The sequence below is a fragment of the Pelobates fuscus genome, chromosome 7 (genome assembly GCF_036172605.1).
Source record: "Pelobates fuscus isolate aPelFus1 chromosome 7, aPelFus1.pri, whole genome shotgun sequence".
NCBI lineage: Eukaryota > Metazoa > Chordata > Amphibia > Anura > Pelobatidae > Pelobates > Pelobates fuscus.
The window spans coordinates 94,785,861-94,810,407 of NC_086323.1; the positions used below are offsets into that span (position 1 = coordinate 94,785,861).

A 24,547-nucleotide genomic window follows, 5' to 3' on the forward strand; every position below is an offset into this window, starting at 1 on the left:
GCAGGGACTGTACTACATACAGGTTTCTCACGAATGGAAATTAAGACACAAAGGGATCAGTAATGGTCACAATGAGTTAGATCCTTTAGGCATTAAAATGTAATCCACACATTCTACTTGAAAAACTGCTAGTAAACGGATAGACAAAGAAGTATTTCCTGAAGTTTGATTCTGTCCAATACCAGACTGATTATGCAGTGCATGAACACAGTGTGGTAACCCATCTGTTCAGTGTAAATGTGTACGTGTTTAAATTGAAAATTCTCTCCCACATTACACAGAACCACTATCCTTTTATTACCAATATCAGTTTGGGAATAGTTTGGTATTAAGGGGAGATGTTCCTGTGACAATAATTTAATCACTTACAGGGAGAGAATGCAGAAATAACAGCACAAAGATTGGGTGATATATTTTGACATACTTCGTATTAAAACACATACTTACATTAATTTAGTCTATTAATGTCAACTGTAAAAGTCAGTCAACACTCTAGTTAATACAGAAAAACCCTCCACAAAATCTTCCACTTAAGTTATATTTTATTTATGTATACGACTTGAAGACACCATTCCCTGCTGGGCCATATATTAGGTAAAATGTTCAGCTCTGTGACCCAAGATCGGTAAAAGCCAGAGGAAGGCTTGTAGAAACAGCCAATGGTACGCAAAAATAATGACACATCTGAAGTTCCTCCAACTGTGACGTTTGGATAACTGGTGTGACTGAAATATGAAAATTAGAATCGCAGCCAATACATAGCACTGCGGATACGATTGTAGTCTGGAAGCTGTTCAATGGGACCTAGAAGAGAAAAGAACAGGATGTTTGGCACTTGTTCTGTATTACATGTGTAGAACCGTGTAGGTGCAAGTCATAATGCGTAAATATTGCACTTACCAACTCCAGCAACAGCAGGGCATTTGTCATACAGATATTTTGAGCAAACATCCTGCACTTTTTTGGCATTGACAGCCTATAATAAAAAGGAAATTATATTGTTTTAGAGCAATACAAAAATCAGCAGAAAGAGCAAATGTGGAAAAGGGTAATCTGTCTTACATTCACTAGCCATGGTTTATGTTAAAAACCACTTGCTCCCAAAATAAGTGTTTCAACATCTGAATGCAAATTTCTATTTTTTTTTTTTTTATCCAGCTCTGTAAATAAAACAAATAAAACAAAGCATGGGTACCATGCTCTAAAATTTATTTATGGAAAATCAGTTAGATTAAAGACAATCTAAAAAAAAGCTATTTGAATCCTACAATCTAGAAAATTAATTTAAAAAAATGCTTTGTGGGTCGGGTCAGAAAGACAGACTCCACCCTTTACGTAATTTGACCCCTGCATCTCCTATTCCACATAGCTGCATGTGGTTTGGCATAACGTATACATAGTACTGTGTAAAAGGAGCACATATGAACTGGATCACAGCTGACCTCATCCAAATGTACCAGTTTCGGGATTCTTTGTGGTCAAAGTTTAAGTGTACTGGCTCTATGAATGATCACTGTGCGTATAGACAATGGCGAAATATATGCACAAAACAAACAAAATTGGCCAAGGCCCAATATTTCTATGACAATCTGAACAATAACATCTCAAACCCTAGAAACTTTTGGAAAGTCATAAATAAACTACAAACTCCCCCAATCCACTCCCAACCCTCCACTGTCAAAGTGGATAACCAAACCCTGCAACTTCCCTTAGATGTAGCAAATGCCTTTAACAATTATTTTGTCGGATGCTCTACTGCCCTGATTGCCAAGCTAATAAATGGCACACATCCTGAAACTACAAATGTGGATCAGGTCTCACTAAATTTGCAAACGCCCAATATAGACAAGTTCACTTTTAGACCTGTATCGGTTAGTGTCATTGAAAAACATCTTAATAATCTAAAAATGAAAAACCAGTCCGGACCTGACCAAATCCCAGCAATGCTGTTGAAGCTCAGTGCGCCGCCAATTGCTAAACCCGTCGCAACTCTAATTAATGAATCCTTGGTGTCTGGATACATACCCAAACTTTGGAAGACTGCAAGAGTAGTGCCTATCCATAAAAGTGGTGACACTACCTTGGTTTCTAACTATCGCCCTATATCATTGCTCCCGGTATTGTCAAAAATCTTAGAAAAATGTGTCCATACGCAACTATGTGAGTATTACCAACAATCAAACTATCTGACCCCTGATCAATCGGGCTTTCGTCAGAATCACTCCACTACAACTGCCCTCTTAAAAGTTTGCAATGACATCCAAACTGGCATGGAACAAGGAGACCTAACTGGAGCCATTTTCCTTGATTTTGCTAAGGCCTTTGACACAGTAGACCACGACATTCTACTGCACAAACTCAAAAACTCAGGTATTGGTGATCATTCGCTAAACTGGTTTCGATCGTATGTATCGGAACGCTCACAATATGTGTCCATTTCTGACAGCGACTCCCTCCCTCTCCCAGTCACGTGTGGTGTTCCCCAAGGTTCCATTCTCGGCCCCCTACTATTTTCATTATTTATAAATGATCTGCCTAATGTCTGCAAATCCTCAAATGTACACATGTACGCAGATGACACGGTAATCTATGCGAGCAGTTCCAATCTACCGCAGCTTGAGGCTGTGCTCCAAGACCAGTTTACAGAGGTAGAAAAGTGGATCGCAAAAAACAAACTGTTCCTGAACACTGACAAAACTGTCACAATGATCTTTGGAACAGTACCTAAATTACACAAATTACACAATTCTCACCTATCCATCAAAACAATTTCAAATGGCAAACTGACCGCAGTCCACTCTTTCAAATACTTGGGTATGATGTTAGACCCCAATCTATCTTTTGGCCTGCACATAGAAAACCTTGCATCTAAACTTTATCCAAAACTAGGTGCCCTGTACAGAAACAAATCCTGCCTAAGCCCTTCAGTAAAGGAAAAGATTGTACAGCAAATGCTGATGCCAATCATTGATTATGGGGATGTAGTATATGCATCTGCATCGCAATCCCACATTAATAAACTCAACACATTGTATAACTCGTTCTGCCGATTTGTGCTACAATGTAATTACAGGACCCACCATTGTGACATGCTAAAAGAACTAAAATGACTGTAGATGGAATCCAGACGCACCCTTCATCTTTCCAGCCTTGTGTTTAAGAGCTTTTCTGGAAAACTCCCACCCTACCTGAACGCAATGCTTTCCCCGGCTGTTCCCAACTTCCTACAACCTCCGATCCAGTACCAACACTTTACTTAGTCTACCTCAATATAAAAAGAAAGCAGCCTGATCCTCCTTCTCCTACAGAGCACCGCATTTGTGGAACGACCTCCCGCACAAATTAAAATCTTCCCTAAGCTTAAAGTCCTTTAAGAGATCCTTCGCTACATACCTCAAAACAGAATGTACCTGTCATGGTTGATTATATATTTCCTACCTGTTCTATGTTAAATGTTGTATATATTGTATATTTTGTATTTTATTGCACTCTAACTGTAACAATGCAATGATTTGTGGACCCAGGACATACTTGAAAACGAGAGAAATCTCAATGTATCTTTCCTGGTAAAATATTTTATAAATAAATAATATACCATCAGATAATAGGATTATTTGTTCATGCTGGGCATTCACTGTGGCATGTTAGCAACATAGGCAATCACTACTGCCATAAAAAATACTCAGCCAGTCTGTAGTCTTTAAACTCTGAAACCACACACAGAAGATTACAGTGAGCTAATATGCAGAGTAATTAGTTAGATGTATAAATAAATAAATAGAGTGCACCAGAAACAGGGCTTATTCTCCCCCCTCTCCCCACTAAAATAATACTCTATCTTTTCTGATGTGAAAGGATTTAAAACTACTTTGACTCAAAAGGCCTGTGATCAAGAAGATGACTGGCATGTAGCTGTTCTGTGTCAGATTTGAGAAGATACACAGCACAGACACGTGAGATCTAAACTTACATCAATTCTAGAATTCCATTCTTCCAAGGGAATACGCTGTCCATAATTCAGGATCTGACGTCCAATGTCTTCACATACAAGAGTTGTTCCTACAAAAAATGATTTAAAAAAATGAAATCAAAATATGAAAATTGCCAATAAAGAATTGCAGTATGTAAGTAGTAAGCAAGTGCTGGAGTGCCACAATTGACCAGTACTCTTGGGGATGACACAAAACATACATACCGGGGGGCGGAGCCTGCAAGCCTGACAAGCGGACGCCATATCTGAGAGCTCCCAAACAAGCGAATGAATCCAACCAAATATCTAAGCAACTATAGCCCATCCGACCCTCTTACTGCCACAGCTGGGTCCCCAGAGCCATAACGCATCGATAGATGCCTTTCTTTCTCACGACAAAGCACTCCAAACCACGGCGCAAATCCGCGAACTACAACACACCCCTGAGCCTGGGACTGGAAGCACTCCTCCGCGGCAGCACCATACAACCCCCCGCAGGGAACGGAGCCCATAACCTCCCTGCCGCAACCGGAACACCGGACCGCAATGGGGAGACGCTCCCAAAAGCCAAACACAGTGGCTGACGGCAGAGACATTGGGGACATGCTGAGACAGCCCATGCAGCCTAAGCTGACCCCTGCTGGAGACCGGAATGAGGAGAACCGGGCGCAGGACAGACAAGAGGCTGCACCGATCACCCAGGCAAGTCTCCTACACATAATTGACAACCCAGACGGGTCTGCACCCTCAACAAAGCAGGATTTGAAACTCCTGCTTAGTGACATCCAACAAGTGTGGGCTGCTGACCTCAGGGCTCTGAGAACTGACATACAGGCCATAACTGACAGAGTACAAACCTCTGAAAAGGACATATGTACTGCCAGAACTGACATCGTGGCCCTTAAAGAGACAGTACAACAATTGCAAACCACTCAAGTCACACTGTCACACCAAATCTCAGCCCTGGAGGACAAACAGCGCAGGAACCACATAAAAATCCGTGGCATCCCTGCTGCGGTGACCGCAGAGGAACTCCCTCATTACGTACGTAGATTAATCACATCCATACTGCCCCACACAACAGCCAAAAAGATGATTATGGACGGAGTATATCGCATATCGGGCACACCTAAAACACCAACTGGAACAGAACGAGACGTTATCCTCCGCTGCTTATCCTCACAAGATAGGAACCAGATCATGATGGCACTGAAGAATAAAGCACCTCTGCCCTTTGAAGGCTCCTCGTTATCAAGACCTCACCAAAAATACCCTAGTCTGGAGGAAGTCATTGGGTACAGTTACCTCTCAACTACGATCTGCAGCCATACCCTACCGCTGGGGAGCCCCAGGAACGCTTGTGGTAACCCACAATGGACATAATCACATACTCACGTCAATAGAAGGGGCACCGGCCTTCATCCAAGCACTGGGACTAACGGACAGCCATCAGAACCCACTAGCGACTACCCCTAGGGGCACATGGGACCCTGCCCACATAACCCCCTTCGTCCCAAGAGCCGGAAGCTCACAGGAAACCGACGGTTGACAGCTAATGGGGGCTGGGCCAATGATTATGGCTATGGCACCTGCACAAAAAACATCTGGGGCAAAATCGACAAGCCGTTATACCCGTTTGATTTAAGTTGCATATGTATATATATATATATATATATATATATATATATATATATATATATATATTTATATATATTTTTTTTATTCCTGTTTCTCTCTCATACACATGTTCCAGACCACTGCTCTACCAGAGCTCTAGAACCCGCAGAGACAAGCACCTTGAGGCACACTGATGCTACACCCCCCTCCTCCCCCTCCCGCCACCCCCTTGGTTAGGGGCAACACATAAAGAGGAGGTCCCACATCTCCCCTCAGGCACCTTGGCAGTGCGCCTAGCGACACCCAGCCACATACCTTAATATGACAGCCACTAGGCAAAAGACAACCCACACATGGGGACCTCCCGCAGAATACCACGGACATACGCATGGGAAGCCACTACAAGCCTCCACATAGAATCCCATACGACTCTCTCACACATCACAAGGGCACACCTAAGAGCCCCTTTTTTCTCGAGATACCTAAGCCATCTCCTGTTATAACGCACACAAAAGAAAATGTTGACAAGCATGTTTTCTATCTTGTTATTAATCCTGTTAAAAAAGAAAAAAAAAGTGCAGCACACCATGACTATGCTATGCGGAACACTGTCAATCTCTTTCTAAAGCCATGTAATATTGCTGAAACGTATATTTACCTCTGCACTCAAAAATAAAGAATTTATTAAAAAAAAAACAAAAAAAAAAACATACATACCATCTAGCTGGTTCACCAGAGCGGTTTTCAGGACATTTTTAGCTCGTGCCACCTCACTTTCTGTCACGCTGGTACAGAGACGCATCCTAACATTGAAATAATGGCATTAACTATTTTACAGATTTTAAATGCCCCAAGGACAAGTGTGCATGTAGTTGAGAATTAAATAATATATTCATTCCATCGCTATTTTTAAATATATAATATGTACATAAAAATCAAACAACTGGTGCCAACGCTGCAAAACGTAAGCATTACCAGAGATGAGTGACTGTTTCTAAATTTCCTTTTTCCCTCTTTTTAATGTTTTACATAAGGGAGGGTTCAACTTTAGCCTGCAGTGCTCTATTTTGTGGTTTAACTATGGTGACAGATATATAGATTATATATATATATATATATATATATATATATATATATAAATAAAAAACAAGATTACTTTTAAATTACAATTTGTACAGGTATGACATTTTGTAAGGACACATGACATGTCATGATTCCCTTTTATTCCAGAAGTTTGGTCCTTAAGGGGTTAAATATCACACACATCCATCATTCATATATAAATGCTAATTATATCATCAATATTTATTACGTCAATTAAAGTGATGAGCTGGCTAACAAATGTTGGGATCCAACCAGTGGCTCACCATTCTCCCTGGGCTATATGCAGCATATCTTCGACATTATGTTTATCTGTAGCAAAGTGGATTCCAAAGAGTCCTGTGTCAGAATAACGAATGTTGAACGTTTGGTAGCTCTGGCAGGCATTGTACTCTGCTGCAGTTCTTCCAAGTCTACTGGAGAGATTCTATGGAAAAAGTTAAAAACCAGTGACAGCAACTAATACATTTATTTGATATCATTACCAAATATAAATTGCAATGCCACATGCCATTGTAACGTCTGCTTCTGCAACCTTCTGATGCTTAAGAATAAAATCAGCAATATAAAACTGCAGGTAGCAGCAATGATACTATAGCAGCTACAGCTGAGGACGTTGAGGATAATGATCTAAAAACAAAACAGATGAGGTAGATTGCAGTATGTGAGGATAGTATAAAATCAGCAGGATACGGATTGTACTTTTCTGAGCTTCTAATCTACACACGCCTCGCTTGTAATTTATTGTAAACAGGCATGACAACTATTTAAAGAGATACTCTAAGCTTTGTTTCTGTTAATACAGTCCTAACCACACCTCCCTGGCTGTGACTCACAAAGCCAGCATGAAAAAAAAAAAAATGGCTTTATTTTCAAATATCTTACAGCACAGCATGTTTACTTGTGAAGTTATTTTCTCCTGCTCTGTTAAATTAATTTTATCACACACAAGTCTTATGCAGACTATAGCAGACAATTAACAGAGCAGGAGATAAATTATAAATTAAACACAAAGGGCAACGAAAAGAGTTTAAAAATTAGATCATTTTTTTTATAGGAAGGATGTAGAGAGGCTGTGTGAGTCTCATCCAGGAAAGGTGTGGCTAGGACTGCATAAACAAAGTTTTTAATTTTTTTTTTTAGACTATTGAAGTTTTTCAATTCATTTGAAAGAGAAAGCAAGGGGTATTGCATTAATATCTTTGGCATAGTGTGGTTTGTGGCAAATTGGACTTAAATTATTGAAGACCGTGTTCAACTGCCTCATCACTTTCCCTTACCTTTCCTCCTCCGTATGTTACATCATAGTTGCCAATGATAGAGTTGGCTACAAGCAGGGCTACATTGTCAGAGCTATTCCAGCCAGGCCCTTCTACTGCAACAGCGATATGGGCCAGTGGGAGGGCATCATCACGTGCACGAATCTGAAGAAATAGAAGGAAGCTTATTGACAGAAGAACTTGCAGAATATCTGAAAGGGGGTTAATAATGTTTAGTGGTGTCATAAAGAGCACACAGAATCAATTGCTAAAGTCTGGCTTGGCAAGATCATACCTCACTTCCAGTAAACCTACAGGGAGTCAGCAATGGGACAGCATCATTCTCATAGGTATATGAAAGACCACTGAAGTGACGCTGAGCCAGGTCACACAGCTCCTTGTGATTAATTCCTGATAAAAGAAAAATATAGTTTCAAAATTAATTGCATACTGCTTAAACAAAAACCTGAGCTGTGCCGTGTAACAAAATCCTACAATTATTCCAGGGGATAAAATAGTAAAAGCTTTTGAGGCAGTTCTGTGCATTCCCCAGAGCAGTAATTCCCAACTTAAATGGACAAACATTCACAGTAAAGAAAAGGCATACACATTTGTTTAACCTTCATATCACATTTACTTTAAGCCTATTAGAGAGATATGCACATTTCAAGCCACATAAATGTAATAGTTTTAATTAGTTGCATGATGTGAATCCCAATGTTAAGAGACACTATAGTCATCAAAATAACTTTAGCTTAATGATGCAGTTTAGGTGTATAGATCAGAATGAATGCATAGAGGTAAACAAAAGAAAAAAATAATTAAGCAATAGTAAGCAATTTTTGCATGATAAGTTTAAAAACAAAACAAACCAAAAAAGTAGATTATGAACAGTCACACACATTCTTATGTAACAAGGTTTATTTACCTCCAGCAGCTGCAAGTACCATACGAGGTGCTTTGAAATGGCTGTTAACGTAATCAACAAGATCTGCTCGGGTGAGCTTCCTAAAATATATGGAGGGGGGGGGGGGGGGGGGGGAAATGACTGTTAAAAATGTCATGAATCATCACTGTGTTTGCCCTAAAAAATAAAAAAAAAAAGTCTCAGGAAGATCTCAAAGTCTCAGGAAGACTGCTGAAATTATAGTTAAATTCCATTTGGTATACAGTCACTTTTTAATAAAGATCCTATCTAAACCGTAACCATTAGATGGCAGTAGAGACTTAAGAAAATGACATAAAATGAAAAGACAATACATTCCCAGAGATCAGAAAACAATATAGCAACAGCAATGAGCAAGTGTTCATAGTAACTAGCGATCCCAAGGAGGAGAATGGATGGATGGACACACACACACACACAGAACAGGGAAAACTTGCTTTACAGTGCGTTGCCAATATAGTAATTTTTAATTATATTAGATTATAAATATCCACGATCTTCACTTTAAGATTAACAATGCATTATTTTCATTATGGTTTTTGGTCTAGCGATATTGCACACTTAATATACATTTGATGTATGATGGTATAAAAATGATTTAAGGCTTTTGTGCATAAATGAAAAAAAATCCTGTGATTCACTTTCTAGCGATACTCCTTTTACAATTGTAGTGTGGAACTTAACTCTATAATAATAGTGAAGCATACCTGTATATGTAATAACTATCAGGAAAATAGCACTGAGGACATTTAAAGAGAAACCGTCACTCCTCTTACACTATTGAAAGTCGGCAATAACTTGTATTAACTTTTTATTCTGATGCTCCAATTTCTTTTAAATGTATTTTTAAAGGGTTACTCCAGCCCTGATTAAATAAACATTCTAAATGCCCTCTGTAGAATACCATTTAGGTCCACTGCCACCCTGTATAAAAAAAAAAAAAAAAAAAAAAAAAAGTTTTAACTTCCCTTAATGCAGCCCCTGGCGAAGCTCCTGGCTCTGATTTTCCAAGCCCCATTGTGACGTCACCCAGCACTTGTATGGACCAATCTCAGGCTTCTAATAGAGAAGCCTGTGTTTAGACCGATTCCCCAGCTCAGAATGCATGAGCACGCTCTGGGCTGGCAAGGAAAGGGAGGATTTACCCCACTTTGAACAGCAGGAGAGAGTGCCCAGGGGGTGGGAAGGGAGAGCTAGCTTCTTCGCATGTGCACTGCCTGCAAGGGGAATATTCTTGTATTTGTCAGCTTCTTTTAACCTTCTCTGTATGCCATCACTATGTATACAAATGCAAAGGACAGAACAGATAACTATGATTGGAATAAAATTAAAATGTAGGGCCCGGTTGTAGGATAGAGGTGTATGGATTTCTACTTTTCACATCTGTTAAATGCATAGAAAAAGTAAACCTAATATTAAAAATCCTGAAAAGTGACAGTCCCACTTGAAAGAAAAAAAACAAAAAACTGCTAGGTGTAGTTCAAGTTGAATGCTAAAATAACTAGGCAACATTATTAACCAATTACGGTATAAAACTGGCTGTATTCAATAACAAGCACTCATATCATTGTTAAGACGATGATTATGTTAGCACTGTTATGATATAAAGACAGCGGCTAAGGGACTAAAAAAATAAAAAAAATAAACCCCCCCCAAAAAAACAAACTTAATTTTACTGTTTTGGAAAGAGGCTGGTGCAATTAATCTGAACTGATAAAAATACACTAACATTAGGATTACATTTTTCCCAACAGTGTTTCTTGAATTAATTGGTGGCATGTACTTTTATTTTACCCTGGGATTGCAAGAATGGCCTTTTTAAGATATAGCTTGATGACGATGTTCCTGGCTGTATATATGTAAAAAAAATAATAATACATGACTTTTTGCTACCCACTTTGCATTCTCAGAAGGTCCCACAACAGTTTGGCTAAGAGCTGTTCCCTGGTAGGCAGTCGCATGCAGAAAATCAAAGGCAACTTCTTGCTGGTTGGAGTCGATTTCCTGCAGCTCACGTAACATCACCTGACGTGCCTTCTCAATTTGCGAATCCTCCAGGCTGCTGTTTTGTACCACATCAGCCAAAATCTCCACAGCTAGGAAAGAAATGCATCATTGCCAAACTGGACCCGCATAGTAAGCATAGTCACATTAATATTTGGAACCAAGCAATTAAAATGTATGCATAATGCAGTTAAACTACCTTAGGTCTAAATTACTGTTTGAACCTTATAATATATTTGCTTAATACATGGTAATGTAGTTTTTAGGAACACATGTTCCAACAGCATTATTTAGGTGTTTTCAGCGGCGTACAGGGGTCATCATGGGCACTCTGAATGGTCTGTGGCTAAGCAGCCCCATACGGAGCAAACTGCGATGCATTCTCTGTTCTAACACCTTTCTATCATAGCCAGCATTATGTCTTTCAGCTATTTGAGCTACAGTAGCTCTTCTGTGTGATCTGACCAGACAGGCTAGCATTCTCTCTGACTCCGCTTCACTGGTTCTTCTTTGCACCACTTTTAATAGGTACTAACCACTGCATACTGGGAACACCCCACAAAACTTGCAGTTTTTGGAGATGATCTGATCCAGTCACCTAGCCATCGCTATTTGGCAATTGTCAAAATAACTGATCTTTTCGCTTGCCCGTGTTTCCTGCTTCCAACACATGAAATTGAAGAACTGACCATGAACTTGCCTAAAATATCCCACCCCTTGACAGGTGCCATTGTAACAATATAATCAATGCTATTCTCTTCACCTGCCTGTAGTTTTAATGTGGCTAATCAGTATATTTGTAAGTTAAGGGGTGGGGCTTATAGTTGGAGTCATTTCTTAAAATTGCTGCGGTTATAAGCAATGTTTACACAGAGACAAAGAAGAACTTTGTTAGGATGCTGGAAGTGCTCTTTAACAATGATCCCATTTTGCTAGAACTGCAATTTATTGAATAGAAATGATGTAATTCTGACAAGTGTGTAACTCCTATGACTCTGCCCAGAGTCAACTTAAGCATAGTTACAGTATACCGGATCTTGTTTATATTAAATCTTACGTGTGCTCGCAGACAACTAAATGAACTTGTCAAACAACCGATGAAGTTCCAATGTTGAACACTTGTTTTAGATTTTAGGAGACTGTTGTGTTAATGTGTTTTAATAATCCCTTTGTCATTCACATAGTCATATAAATATGGGTTTAAAAAAAAAAAAAAATTATATATATATATATATATATATATATATATATATACACACACACTTTGAAGACAGATTGGTACTACCCTAACAGAGTTATATAACTATTATAACTGACACTAAATTTTGCATGCATATATTGCATTCGGTCATTATTAATTTATAAAATGCTACCATATTTTGCAGACCTGGGTTATAATTGAACTGCTAGACATTGCTTACCCTTCGGTAAGTCCTTCGAAAGAGCTTTGATGTAGATAGCTGTCTGCTCGCGTGATGTATATGCATTTAAATGAGCTCCCAAACTCTCTACCTCTTGTTCCAAAGCATCCTGAGGGCGTTTCTTTGTTCCCTGAAGGAAGGTAAAGAACACAAAATTAAACCCAAGAGTTACATTATTCACAGAAAGAAAGCAAAAAAAAAAAAAAAAAAAAAAAAAAAAGTTTATTCAGATTTATTTTCAAGATGTCTGGAACAGCAAGTTTTACATTTTGAAACAGATTTTATTCAAAATTGAGGAGAGACAATAAGTGCCAATAAACCAGCCAATTAAAAGAAAAAAATGCTCTCAACCATATCATTTTGGCCTACATTTTTAACTTTTTTTCTTTTAATAGACACCCATCCCTAAGAAGAATGAAGACTATCCTATCCGAACCCAGAGGTTATGGACATTTATAGCCTAAAGAAGCGTCTGTTTCCACATCCAATTTTGGAATTAAAAATTATACATAGAACATGTTCTATTGAAGAAGAACATAAGATGTAGCTTTCACTTACTTTAAACAGCAGATGTTCCAAGAAAAATGCTGAGCCGTTGTTTTTTTCGTTTTCATAGCGACTGCCTGCTCCAATCCACACCCCCACCTGAAGAATAAAAAAAAGGACACAAAGTTAATACACAGGTCAATGAAGCTCCAATCCACGTAGCAGATTCTCATTCTGTAGATAGAGCGATAAAGTAGGACTTGCTGTAAACAATGGCAAGCAATCAATGTAATTCTTTTCTCCTTGTAAGAATGGGACAATTGTTTTCTAATGTATAAAAAAACAAAAAAACATACTATATATATATAAAAAACATATTCCAAAGCCAATAATGAAACATGACCCAACATTCTTGTATACATTTATAGTGAGGCACAGAATGTATGCAGATTTCTTTGCTGCCTGGGGAAAATATACCATTAATTATGCAAAGGACCATCAGTCATGTCTTCCTATCAAAAGCTTTTAAAAGGACCACTATAGGCACCCAGACCACTTCAGCTCAATGAAGTGGTCTGGGAGCCAGGTCCATCTAGGGTTAACCCTAAAGCTGTACACATAGCAGTTTCAGAGAAACTGTTATGTTTACATTAGGGTTAATCCAGCCTCTAGTGGCTGTCTCATTGACAGCCGCTATAGGCGCTTCTCACTGTGATTTTCACAGTGAGAAGACGCTGCCGTCTATAGGAAAGCATTGAGAAATGCTTTCCTATGGACTGATTGAATGCGTGCGTGGCTCTTGCTGCGCATGCACATTCGACGGATGACATTGGAAGATGGAGGAGAGTCCCCAGCGCAGAGGAAGCCCGGCGCTGAAGAAAGGCAAGTGTTTAACCCCTTCCTCCCCCTTCAGCCCGGCGGGAGGAGGACCCTGAGGGTGGGGGAGACCTATTAACACTATAGTGCCAGGAAAACGAGTTTGTTTTCCTGGCACTATAGTGGTCCTTTAATATATATTTGAACAGTTACTAGAGGTATATCACTTGCCACCTTTTTCATTAAAAAGGAAACTTTATTTTAGATTTTTGATCACTTCAACTGGGAATGATAAAATTCAGAAGATGGAATGGGTTCATGGATACAAAACTCCCTGTAAAACTGAAAGCCATTCTGATTTAAAATATTGTCGACTTACAGTGCAGGTAGGCTGGCTAGATTCCTCAGATGCAACACGTAATCCATTGTCCAGAGTAGTAAGCTGGGTCTCAGGAATGTTCTGCAATGTCTGTGCATAGGATACAGCAGACCGACTTCTCTTCAGGCTTAACAATGCAGGCTGGATTTGGAATAAGAAAGAAATAAACTCAGAAATAAAGTACACTCTGTGCAAAACATAATGAACAGTAAGACACATAGCTTATAGTATACAGTTCTAGAATCAGGAAACCCAAACTTCAAACTCGCTCTTCGCTTCATATATATTCAATAAACCATATAATAGCAGTGCTTTCGAAAGAAATCACTTCACCTTCTTTAAAAAGGGGCACTATGTTAACTCTGAGGCAGGTAAACATGGGTTCTTTACCATTCAACTTTGTCAATTTATTTTATTCTGCTAGGATTTAAAAAAGCATTTATTCTATATTCAATCTACCGATCTATATGGAATCTAAACATGGCAATACATTTAGATTTTTTTTTTTAAACTAAAGTGAGTATTAGGGACAGTGTGGCTTAGAATGGGAGATATTTGTAAAAAGTGAAGCAGATCTGTTAATGTCTCACAGAGCTATAAATTAGCCTGCAATGAGAGTATGCTACTTGCAAAACCTAGGCCGAGTTCTCTGTCTGAGAGAGAACTGAGCCACAAACAATGGCTCCGCCAGCAGCTGTACATGAACACTGAACCACGCTACAAGTAAACCGGTCAGTTTATAGAGAAATTTCACTTATCCAAAATGGTTTAATAGGATCATAGAAGAATCTCTTCGTGCAATGGCATGCAGACCAACTAAATAATGCAGAGAGTAACATGGAAGGCAAATATATTTAAATGTACTTTTTTGGCATCTTTTATGTGCTACCTTTTAAATGGAATAAAAAATAAATCAAATAAAAAAAAAAAAGTCATTTTTATATAATGGTTTTGCTTTCAAAAGAAACTCCAGGCAAATAACCTATGCACATTACACAGGTCAGGGTGTAAGATTTCCACGTGCCACTAGCCAGTGAAATTTACCTCTGGTACGTATGTGATGGCTTACAGTGGACAGTAACTTTTAAGGCCTGGCTTGTACCATAGTATCTCAAATATTAAGCCCTGGCACAGGTTGGTGTTGCAGGGAGGTTCCCTGCCTTCCGTCACATAATTGCACAAAAATCACTGCAACTAAAAGTCTTCCCCTTTACGAACAAGCATGATAGGAGTAAACTATATTTCATCATCATATATGTAAGGTGTGCTCATGCAGACTGCGACAAAACTCTAGTCCAAGAACTGAAGTCATGGCAGCACAAATGCTCTGCAGTGGCTCAGTAGATGCTAGTGAAGTCACACCCTCTTTCGAAACACTGAATTGGTCTATAATACTGATAGTAACCGTTTGGTTGCTGTCGGCTTATTGAATATTTTCACTTACATATGGAATTAATGGAACCCATGCCCCAAGCTGAACTGTGTCTCAAATCTCTGAGACAAAAAGGTGTATGGGATGAGATCCAATTAATTTTTTGCATTTTTGTTTACACTGCATTTACATATATAATTCATTAGAGCGAGTTTAAACTCCATGTTGGACTGTTCCTTTATTATCAAATCTAACTTTGGTTGTTTCATACTTTGGATTTTATTTCTTCTCCCTAAAACTATGGGTCTACTATTTTTGTAACTAATTAACCGGTTACTGATACTGAAATGTGTTTAAAGCACATGCTATTAATCAAAATGTTGGATAAAGATTCATATTTTATTGTAGAGTAACTTCTTAAACTGATCCTACAATAAATTAAGAAAAATATGTGTAGCAAAACATATATATCAAGCAATTAATCATGCTAAAATACAAAGTTACTGATTGTATTACAATTGTATAAGATGAGCAAGACAACAATGAACTTTGTATTTTAGTGTAACATTAAAATGTAAATACAACTCTAAAACATCACACACACACAATTACAAAATACATGGCAATGAAAATTGCTACAAGTCTAAGACAACCCCAAACAGTTGTTAAATGACCACTTAAGGCACCCAGACGACTCCATCTTAATTAAGTGGTCCGGGTGCAGTAGCCCTGTCCTTTGAGACCTTCCATGTAAAACACTGCAGTTTAGCAGATACAGAAATGTTTTAATCAAAAGGTTAAAAACGACTCTAGTAGCAGTCTTCCTGACAGCCATTATAGGCACTTGTGCTGCAATGAACAAGCTTCAGTCATGGGACGTTCGATGGCCAGGGCGTTGAATGTCATCAAATGCAGCTCCCTATCAGAAGCATTTGTTTAGACGTTCACACACACCTTGTTCCCAATGACATTAAATTGAAAAAAGAAGACCGAATGAAATCAGTGAATCTCTTTTTTTTTTCAAAAAAAATAAAATTATTTTTTTTAACATGGCAAGGAGGGGCTGGAACTAACTAGGACAGTGCATTGGCAATATCGGTGTGTATTCCTAACACTATAGTGTTCCTTTAAATCACAGTGTGCATTGCGTGGGTTCAGCATATCAAGCTACATACTGGAGCTTTGCCAAGAGCTTAAAGACTTACCGTCCAAATGAAAAAAAAAAAAAAAAGAAGTTTCTTCCTTCACCACATTAAATGTTATTGTAGTGTTGTATAATACAAGGGGAGAGAAGAAGAAAAAAAAAAAAAAAAACAAAAACAAAAAAAAACACTTTGCTGCACTTCCACAATCTGTTAAATTGTCTCAAGCATGTTCAAGCATCTACCAAGATATTTACAGCTGTAATCAAAATTATTCAACCCCCCATTGAAAACCAAGTTTATTGTCAAAAGTTACAGACTTTCAGCGGTTTGTAATGAGCAAATTAAGCAAAAGCACTTGAAATAGCGCAATACAACAAATGCTTCAAGTTGTTTCCCTAAATTCAAATAAAAATGCAACTTATAATGACTTCTCCAATCCTCAGCGATCCTGAGGAATCTTAACCCACTGCTCATGAGCAATAGCCTCCAATTCAGTAATATTATTGGGTTTGCGTTCTAAAACTACCATTTTCAAATCCCACCAGAGATCTTTATGTATTTTTTTTTTTTAGTGGACGTCTTCGCGTTCTGGCATTGAAAACTTCTGCGTTTTGTACACGCCTTACTGTGCTCACTGAAACCTCAGTGGCTGTTGCCACCAAGTCTTGCTGTAGGTCTCTTGCAGTCAATCAAGAGTTTTTCACAACCTGCATTCTGAGAAATCTGGTTGCAGCCATTATTAACTTCTTTTTTTGCCCCATCCAGGTAGCGTAACCACTATTCCTTCAACTTTGAACTTACGAACTATGCTTCCAACAGTGTCTCTAGGAACATTCAGTACCGTCACTATCTTTTTGTATCCTGTTCCTTGTTTGTGAAGGGTGATGATCTCCTCTTAACTTTGTGGATCATTCTTTTGACTTATACAAAAGAATACATATTTCTAACAAGCAGTCAAATGTCACACTCAACAAACCTCTAGTCAGTTTAGGTATTTCAAGTGTCCCAGGTCAAGCACACCTGATGAAGCTAATGAAGCCCATGATTAGTTGTTTCAAGTGTGTTTGAGACAACACCTGTTTTGTATATTTGTGCTGTTGCGAGGAATTCAATTCAGGGTTGAATAATTTTGAGATTGGAAAAGTCATAAGTTGCATTTTCAGTTAGATTTGGGGAAACCACTTGAAGCATTTGTTGTTTTGAGCGATTTCAATTGTTTTATTTGTTCATTGGAAACAGCTGAAAGTCCGTAAACTTTGACAATAAACCAGATTTTCAATGGGGGTTAAATAATTTTTATTACAACTGTAGTAAATGCACATGTTTTATCCAGCAGTGCTATTCCAGCAATGTTAATAGCAAAGTATGGAAATTAGAATTAATCTACATGTGTAAACTGATGAAAGACATGGTATAGCTGCTATCAATTTAGTGATAAGTTCAACTCAAACTACGTGAGGAGTAGAGCGAAGGTTGGAGAATTGACTCTTCTCATAAACTCTGCTAGACGTCTCAACTTGGTGTTGAAGAGTCTATCTGCCGCTGCAGAAAGGCCCACTAAACGGTGTCACACTGGGTACTTTAAAGTTTTGTTTTATATGCAATATTTGTATAATCAATGTTACCCCATAATTTCCCTTTAAAATAATTAAAGTGGATCAAGAATTTAATAGCACATTAAAATATGTCAAACACTGTTCTTGAATGAACATTATAGTCACCAGAACTACAGCTTACTTTAGTTGTGCTAGTGTGTATAGTATGTCCCTGCAGGGACTTTCATGAGAACACTGCCTCCTCAGAGAAAAGGCAGCATTTACATTGCAGCCTAGAAACATCTACAGTGGCAGTCACTCAGAAGGTCATTAGAGGCGCTTCCTGGGTCAGTGCTGTAATGTTCAGCGTCTCCACGCTCTGCATGGAGACGCTGAACTTTCCTTATAAAGATGCACTGATTTAATGCATTTCTATGAGGAGATGCTGATTGCCAAAGCGGCATTTGGCTTAGCCCACCTCCTTGGAGGACCCATTGTAAATGGCTCAGATCATTCATTCTGATGTAAGGTGAGGGGGCGAAGCGTGGGAAAAAGCAAGAGTCAGCAGACCTGTGTGGTGCTGAAAGAAGGCAAAAAGGGCTAAATAGTGTTTTTAATGCTATAGGGTCAAGATTACAGGTTTGTGTTCCTTTAACCAACGGATTTTCGAACTACTGCAATAATGTATTAAAATCAATTAACCTAACCACCGAAGCGGACAGGGGTGACCCACGAACAAAAGGCACCTAAAAGACGTTTAGCACTCACTAATGGGTAAGAAAACGAAAAAACTGAAGCCTGACCGACCCCAGCAGGGGAGAAGCATTGGGGACCTCTGGCGGCAGGCACATGGCGCCCAAGAGTCTGCAATGGCGTCTCTCCATGGCGGCTGCTCCGACTTCTCCGATGGCATGTCGGAGGAAGGGGATGACGACCACACGCTGGCAATGGTGCGGCAACCGGCAACACGAGCAGCACCCCTGCAAGGATCTCCCGATGCCGCCTCAGTAACCTTAACGGCCATCAGGGAGATCATGGCGGATCTCCACACTAAAATCTCGGCGGACGTGGCCTTGATCCGTGAGGACCTGCGGGGCCTGACAGGCCGCCTCGGAGAGATGGAGCACAAAACAAGCCCACTCACAACAAATTAATGTCCTAACATGACAGGTGGAAGAGCTCACGAAACAGAGCGCAACTTATGAGAGCAGATTTGACACCCTACAAGACAAGAGGAGACAGAGGAACATAAAACTCAGGGGTGTCGGGGAGACAGTGCCACCAGAAGAACTCCCACACCTCGCAAGGCGCCTCCTGACAGCCATACTTATGCCAAAGCAGGCTAAAACAATATCACTGGAAGGCATATTCCGACTACAGAAGCCAATTAAGGCACCAGCCGCAGCCGCTGGAGACATAGTGATGCAGTTCCAGAACCTCAGGGACAGGGCGGCAGTGATGGCAGCCGTCAGGGGGCAAACTCCCTATAACTTCGAGGGAATGTCCTTAACCTTCTTTGCTGACCTGTCGGGGGGAACTCTTGCTTGGTGACGGTCACTCCGACCCCTTACCTCCCTCCTACGCACGAAGACCATCAGCTACAGATGGAGCCAGTCTCGATCACTACAGATACCACGCGCGGAGACACCATCATCACCATACGGGACCTACCGGATGCAGCAAGCCACTTGCACGCACTGGGCCTACCACCGGACTCGCTGGGCCCGACAAACCCTCACGGGTGGGACCCCGGGGCTACCCGTGTCTTTGTGCCCAGGGACAAAGCGTTAACCGCTAGAGTTATTCGGTCTACATCTCATGGCTTCTTAAAAGCTCATAGCATTCCCAACATCTCCTTATACATTTCATCTCACGAGGCATTATATTCGTATATCTTTTTTTTTTGTATAAGATAAGTTAAAGGACCACTCTAGGCACCCAGACCACTTCAGCTTAATGAAGTGGTCTGGGTGCCAGGTCCAGCTAGCTTTTACCCTTTTTTTTATAAACATAGCAGTTTCAGAGAAACTGCTATGTTTATACTGAGGGTTAAGCCAGCCTCTAGTGGCTGTCTCATTGACAGCAGCTAGAGGCGCTTGCGTGCGTCTCACTGTGAAAATCACAGTGAGAGCACGCAAGCGTCCATAGGACGGCTCCTGCCGCGCATGCATATTCAGCCGATGACGTCGCGAGGAAGAAGAGGAGGAGGAGGAAAGCTCCCCGCCCGGCGCTGGAGAAAGAGGTAAGTTTAACCCCTTCCTCCCCCCAGAGCCCGGCAGGAGTGGGTCCCTGAGGGTGGGGGCATCCTCAGGGCACTCTAGTGCCAGGAAAACGAGTATGTTTTCCTGGCACTAGAGTGGTCCTTTAAACCTTCTGCAGCATCTTTGGTGTGGCTGGATTCTTCCTGCTCTGCCTCTGTTGATCTGCAATGCTCTTAATTGTTATGATAATGGGTGTTGCAATACACTGCTTGGTGTACTTTGATCCTATCCTCTTGCCCAATGTCGTTTATGGCAGCTAGGTGGCTGGGGCAATTGACCTAACCTTTTCTTAAGGACGAATACAACAGCTACAATTAACCACTCCACATTACCTGCCCTTTGCAAAACTGCATTTAATTATACTTATTATGCTCTAAATATTAGACCCTCCCACTGCCCTAATGCAATATTTAGGCCGTTACGTGGCTTTGAGCCATGCACTTACGTTGGAAAGAAAATACACTGATTTGGTTGACTGATCGCTCCATTTAGCAATACACCACAAGAGGGCACTGCAGTACACTGCTCTACGAGGAGTTTAAAGCACAGTCCAAATCTATATGTATGAATGTCTTGTTAAAGCTTTGAACGTTTCAATTTTAGAAGCTGTCTTTAATATACAACTGCTGGCGAAATCATTTTGCAATTATAACAATTCGAGTTACTACTTTATATCCGTTTACACTTGACTTTGTTCTGCATCTTTATTAACTGTGCAATGTCTTTTTCAAGAGTCATTTACAACAAAAAAAAAAAATTGTGCATTGTATTTCTGTCATGCCACACAGCAATGAGGTTTACTGTTATATAGCGGGTGCCTGCCGTTGGGGCATGGCACACGCATTTGTGAATGTTAACCTTCTTTATGCACTCAAAAATAAAGAATTAAAAAAAAAAAAAAATCAATTAAAACACACTCCCATACACGTAAATTTAAACGCCTGGAACCATAAATCATACAGAACTCAGGATTTCCCTGCCAACTGCTCTGTTCACCCAGCAATGCAAAAATCATGAATAATAAAATAAGGCTAAAAGGGGCGTATTTGTGCACGTATGTAATCATAAGTTATGGTATTTTGGAATTAAAAAAAGAAACCCTCTTGTACAAACATCCACAGTAATTAAAGTTAATAAAACAGATAAGCATGTGTTGCATTGAATAGCATAGGGGATTTTCATGGGTAGGGAAATCGGATATAACACCGGGACAAAAATGCATGGACTGTCAAATCTTGGGATTTACCCAACTCCTTGTTAAATGGGTAAATGCATTGCTGAGAATGTAAAAGTTCCCCTCTGTACAACATTACATCAATGGACAAACAAAGCATACGACATGTACACCAGGGATGAATATAGTGCATTATATTTAAGTCTGTTTATTAATGATCTTGTACATTTATACACAATTGAAAAATATTTAAGGCCAATTAATGTGTTCTTAATGTATAGGCAGCATTAAAGGATGTAGGAAGTCTCTGTTAACCTAGATTATATATTGTACTAAAGGCAACATATTTTGCATTAGATGCCATAGAAATATATAGACATAATTTGTCATGAAAAACAAAGGGTGCTATTCTACAGAGGCACCTAAAAAGGCAAAAGGATGCACACCGAACTTAGTATTCATAAACAAAGAACAATCTTTATTACATAAAATGTAATTACACAAATAAACAGCCAATACTAGAATAGAGAAAGTTAGTGATAAAGGCGAATATAAAAAAAACAAAGCAAAAAAACACAACAATCCTTATAGTATTCAGCAAACAAAACTTACATAAAGCCTGTGAGGGCTGGACACTTGTGATACTACAAACCCAACATTTCAGCACCAATACATGTGTCCCTTAGGCTTTATTTGAGGTTTGTATATGAATATTGAGTTCGGTGTGCATCCTTTTGCCTTTATATATAGTACTGAAGGACATGTATATATAACGATACCAATCACACAGGGGGCAGATGAGAAAGGTCCCTATTAAAGCCCATATAATGGATGTAATGCTTCGATAGTCTGTGTGGAGGATAAAGGGCCCCGTGTCAGTGTGTGAGGGGGCCCCCCGGTATCCTGCCCTCCCCAGGCCCAGCTCTGGGTGTCAGGGACTGGGTGACCTTCTCAGGGCAGCTCCCTGTTAATGACCTCAGCCAGGCCCTCAGCCACATCCCTTCCCCCCAGAAACCATTAACTAGCCACCCACAGCCACCCTGCCGCACACCCTGCCAGGCGGAGCCCGATACCCACCGAGCGAGCCTTGAACAAAGCTTTGCTCGCAGCGCTGCCGGCTCTGCACACGGACGTCGCCATCTTCCAGCTGACAGGGACAGGAAACAGCGAGCCTGCGCGGGTTCCAAGCAAGAAAGGCACTCAGGGCAGAGCGCTCGGCAGCGACATCTACAGGGCGGAGGCCAAAATAGGAGAATCCCATGCTTTATCTACTAAACAGCGACCCGCCTCGCTGTACATGATATACAAGGTTGAGGGGAATGGTCCTATAGGAATGAAACATTTATTTAACTGAGCTAAAAACAGAGTTTTAAGATTTAGGCAAAAAATGGTAGATTTGGCAAAAATTCCCAACTTAACCATGTTGAGATTTTTTATTTTATTTTTAGCCAAAGTTTAGCAGTTTGTTGCGTTGTCCTTGTCGCGTTTAATGTATGTGTTGTTTGTGCTACTAGGGAGATTTGCTACTGGCTGGCTCAGTGTTATTAAATGACGACGCAATCAGGGCTTTTCTATAGTAGAGTGTCCCTTTAATGTGGAATAATACCAGAAGCTGCAGAAATGTGTATCAGTCACCTGCTAGCAACTGTCATCTTCTGCAGACGTGTTAAAATAATTGTATTAAATGTGTGGAAATGTATATGTGGAACCGTCGAAAGTGGGCATGTTCGGCTGCCTAGTACTATTTATTTGATCACTCCGATTCAAGCTGTCAGTGAAATCGTTTTTTTCTTAAATGGTAACAACTATGTAAATCCCATTAACCCCTTAGTGACCAGGCCATTTTTCAATTGTATTACCGTTAAGGACCAGGGCTCTTTTTACATTTCTGCAGTGGTTGTGTTTAGATGTAATTTGCCTCTTACACATTTACTGTACCCATACATATTATATACCATTTTTCTCGCTATTAAATGTTCATTCTAAAGATACCATTATTTTCATCATATCATATAATTTACTAGAATAAAAAAAGTAAAATATGATAAAAAAACAAACAAAAAAAAAACACAGCTGGCCATCATGCACCCATGTCCCAGTTGGAACATGTCTGAAGCCGACCAATGTAATTCACCTCCGTCAAACTGTATGTTTTTGAAAAGTACACACCCTAGGGCATTTCACATGGTGGCATTTGAACACTTTACATGCACTAATTCTACCACCAGTCTCTGTCAAACGTTTTTGTGGTGTTATTTTTCACTCACACATTCTACTTTGTGCATAGATTCTAAGCTCCTGTTAGGTGTTACTGCCAAAGGACACCACAATATGTACTTGGCATCATCTCCCGAGTACAGCGATAACACTCATGCATACGTTTGTCGGGTTCACTGGGGGGGTGCAAAGCGAAATGTCTGATATGCGTTTTTAAAATTTTATATATCTTGTTTGCCAATCTTGCTTTTGAGGGCCTTATCAGATATCCCAATGTATTTTCTTGCCATGAGCGTGCATATATTTGAAAAGTTTACACCCCACAGTAGTTGAAGAACGTGTGTGGAGGTAACTGTTCAATCCTCAATTTTACACACGCACACCGCTATTTGACTGTGATTTAGGAGAGCCCGCTGTTGGTTATTGCAAGAACACACCCCGGGTTGTTTTCTGCGAGGCCTCCTAAGGACACCCATGCCCCCCCATGCATAGGTCTGCCAGGATTTGGGGAAAGTACGGTAACAATTGAATGACTTGCCATTTGAGTTGAAATTGAGAGTATGTCTTCTGATAGGCCTATCTTTAGCTTGGGGCTTATCACATACCCCAGTTTTATATATCGCCACAAAAGGGTACATACTTGAAACGTAGACACCCCGAGGTATTGCATGTATGTGGAGTGCTTTGATGCAACTTTTTTTTAGCCAGAAAAAAGATAAAACAAGTTGAAGAACGTGTGTGGAGGTAACTGTTCAATCCTCAATTTTACACACGCACACCGCTTTTTGACTGTGATTTAGGAGAGCCCGCTGTTGGTTATTGCAAGAACACACCCCGGGTTGTT

At 40.0% G+C, this 24,547-nt stretch overlaps 1 protein-coding gene across 1 annotated transcript; it reads right to left on the reverse strand.

Moving 5' to 3' along the window:
• Window positions 1-561: 561 nt before the first annotated feature.
• Window positions 562-22,667, reverse strand: LOC134568004 (cytochrome b-c1 complex subunit 1, mitochondrial). The gene is made up of 13 exons (XM_063426217.1): window positions 22,564-22,667; window positions 14,000-14,140; window positions 12,877-12,963; window positions 12,319-12,448; window positions 10,791-10,989; window positions 8,876-8,955; window positions 8,243-8,358; window positions 7,969-8,112; window positions 6,955-7,115; window positions 6,305-6,390; window positions 3,971-4,059; window positions 901-976; window positions 562-804 (listed from the first exon to the last, which is right to left on the reverse strand). The coding sequence occupies exons 1-13, from the start codon at window positions 22,624-22,626 to the stop codon at window positions 740-742; spliced, it is 1,437 nt and encodes a 478-aa protein (XP_063282287.1). The 5' UTR covers window positions 22,627-22,667; the 3' UTR covers window positions 562-739.
• Window positions 22,668-24,547: the final 1,880 nt, after the last annotated feature.

Excerpts from the sequence above, each read along its gene's own strand:
- LOC134568004 (XM_063426217.1), bottom strand. The coding sequence starts at position 22,626 with ATGGCGACGTCCGTGTGCAGAGCCGGCAGCGCTGCGAGCAAAGCTTTG. Across the intron at positions 14,141-22,563 it reads CTTTGTTCAAGGCTCGCTCG|CCTGCATTGTTAAGCCTGAA; the intron begins GTGGGTATCGGG and ends TTCCAAATCCAG. Across the intron at positions 6,391-6,954 it reads CATATAGCCCAGGGAGAATG|GATGCGTCTCTGTACCAGCG; the intron begins GTGAGCCACTGG and ends TTTCAATGTTAG.